The sequence below is a fragment of the Apis dorsata genome, unplaced genomic scaffold (genome assembly GCF_000469605.1).
Source record: "Apis dorsata unplaced genomic scaffold, Apis dorsata 1.3 scaffold_465, whole genome shotgun sequence".
NCBI lineage: Eukaryota > Metazoa > Arthropoda > Insecta > Hymenoptera > Apidae > Apis > Apis dorsata.
Window position 1 is genome coordinate 291371 of NW_006263705.1, and position 3013 is coordinate 294383.

General features: G+C 31.5%; 1 protein-coding gene across 1 annotated transcript; it reads right to left on the reverse strand.

Moving 5' to 3' along the window:
• Position 1: 1 nt before the first annotated feature.
• LOC102679705 (G-protein coupled receptor 52) lies at positions 2 to 3007 on the reverse strand (the record flags this gene model as incomplete). The annotated part of the gene is made up of 4 exons (XM_006619955.1): positions 2865 to 3007; positions 1944 to 2163; positions 882 to 1311; positions 2 to 55 (listed from the first exon to the last, which is right to left on the reverse strand). Coding segments are annotated over exons 1-4 (816 nt in total), but the record flags the coding sequence as incomplete, so codon positions are not given.
• Positions 3008 to 3013: the final 6 nt, after the last annotated feature.

The window sequence follows — 3013 nt, forward strand, 5'->3', positions numbered from 1 at the left end:
TCCAGAAACTGTTCGTCACCCCCAGCCACACTACCGCGAAATGAAGAAACGGTACCTGGAACGTGACGACGATATTATGCGAATAAATTGAAATATTTGATGATATTATATGTCGTGATTATTTGTTCCATTATTTTGAGAAATTTATATTTATAAAATATTTAATATTTAATATTTAAAAATGATTCTCAAATTTCCAAGTATTAATTTAATTTGAATAAAGATATTTTAGTTTATTTTTATTGTATATTTAAATTTATTGTAATTTATTATAAATGAATGTTTTGTCAAGATTTACCTCGACATTTATACAAATTTTATGAGTGATATTTATTATCCAGTCGTATAATGCAAACCGGATATCATATAAGATAATTTATTAATCATTAAATATTTACATTTCAATATACTATAAAAAGTCAGTGAGATTGTACAATATAATTTATTAGATTTGTATTATCGTAATAAGTTCTTTCTAAATTTAAATAATATACAGAATATACATACAGAAAAGTAAATTTCTTAATAATCTCATTTTAAAACTTTTTAACTTGATATTTTTAAACTTTTTTTCAAAAATTTGATGAAAAGCTTTCTGCTCTATAATTGATTAAAAAAAAAAAATAATAAAGAAAGAAAAACAATAATATTAAATTTGTATCTGGTTACATATAAATTTTCATATTTAATCCACGAATAATACGATTTTCGATTTTAAATAGAAAATATACTCTTTGAATCAACCTTTGTATTATGAAATTTTTATGCGACATCTACCTTTCAAAGAGAATAAATACGATTTCTCGTATTAACATATAAAAACTGATCTTTCTCGCATACTTCCTCTCATATTCACAAAAAGAGCGTGACATTTAAATTACCTGCGGTGGTCCGTTAACGACAGCGTATATCCGGAGACCGGCATACGGTGCCCAGGATACCCAGAAAGCCATCACCAGGACAAAGGACATGATGTGACTCGGATTGCTCAGGTTTTCCGAGAGCGCGGTCGCGTACTCCTTGTCGTGTATCAGTACGCCGGATCTTAGCCGCCTCATCATAGTAAAGATGTAGCAGTAAGTGTAGACGATGGTGATGACCGATGGGCCTAGCACGAGGATCGACAGTGTGATGGTGTAAGCAGCCATGTTGCCCCAATCGAGCATGCAGATGAACGCCTCCCGGTCGAAAATCGGCTTTTGGAAACCTAGGAGGGGCGGGCAGCACATCATCGCCACGCTGATCCACGTGAAGACCATCCAGCATTGGCATCGGGTCTTCGTCTGCACGGTCTCGTAACGCAATGGTTTCCTGTCAAATCGATACTTTAATCATGAACTCGACTTAAATGTAAATTCCAGTCAATTTCCAGGATTGAGATTCAATTTTAATTTTATTTGTGATATTGGTTGACGTTGGACTTGAACGTTGGAGAAAGTTGAGGGTTATGATTGAGTTTATAATACATGGAGAAATAAAGAGTCAAGGATATAGAGTTGAAGTTCTAGTGAATAATGGATCATTCGTGTATGTGTGTGTAAGTTGTTGATCGATGAAGATGGAATGAATTAGAAAGTTTGACGAAGATTGTTGAGATTTCAATTTACCTATTATCTTGATATTGATTATCGCTCCAACTTGAATTTATTTTATTGCTCTATATGTTGAACATATGTTAAACTAAGATGTATTATATTGCTGTAGGGCGTTATTAGATTATAAATAATATTAAAGAAATATTTAATCATCGTATACATTATTTAATATATTTTAAATAAAACAAAAATGTTTTATATTCATGTTGTTCATTGAATGTTCTTTTCAAATTCTACTTGAACATCTCATTTAATTTTGTTTTCCATATTTCTTGAAAAAATATAATAAATATTCAAAAGCTTTTGAACATAGCTTTATAGAAAAGAATGAAAGAAATTGAAACGTACCTGATAGCCAAATACCGATCGACGGAGATCCACATGAAGGTGTAAACGGATACCGCCCAGAGAGTAACTTCCAAATAGCCAACGAGACGACACACGATGTCCCCGTAGACCCATCTTCGTACCAGCGCCGGATACACCGAAAGCGGAACCACCAGCAGACCACAAAGAAGATCCGCCGACGCGAGAGACAGCAAGTAGTAGTTTATCACCTCGGAGGGACCTGTGCGGTGTGATGCTCATTTGTATTTATCTCGAGTGTGAACCACATTTCACCGAATGTTACAGTATTCGTTACTTTTTTCACTGCTTTGTGGTGACAGAGTCAGGAAATTAAAAAAAAAAAATCCGCAAGAATGAAAAAAAAGAAAAAGTTGTGGCATGATGAAGTAGTAGGATTATATCAAGATAATGAATTTGAATTTTAGAATATTTATTTATATTATAATATATTATATTATATTAAAACTATTAATATTATATTAGAATATTGATTATGTTAAAAAAAGTAAATGTTTGAATCTATGTTTGAATCTATATTATATAATAATGATTAATATAAATTTGTAAAAAGATTTTGAAATTAAAAATAATTAATAATTTGGAAAAGTATGAAATATAATAAATATTAAATTACTTAATAAAGATATAAATTAAAAGAAAAAGTTACATACACTGTTTATAAGTATATAAATAAAAGAAAAAGAAAAATATTGTTTTTTAAGAAACAAGTCTATCTATATCTTGATGCAATATGTAAAATCAATATTTATATGTCAAAAATCAATAATAACACGTATAATTTAAAAATATTTATGATTTTCCAATTAAATTTCAAAAATAGAATGCAATTTCTTTTTATCTAAGAGAAATAAATAATTTTCGCAAAAATTACCAAGAATATCAAGATGTTAAAGTACTTACCACGGAAATTAAGGTAGGTGGCGATGATGAGGAGATTCGAGAGGATGATGGCGACACCGACCACGAAGATGAGGCCCGCCTGCATGAGAGCCTCCAGCGAGGGCTCCTCCATGCCGCCACCCTTTCGAGCTGCATCCCCCCACCCGCCC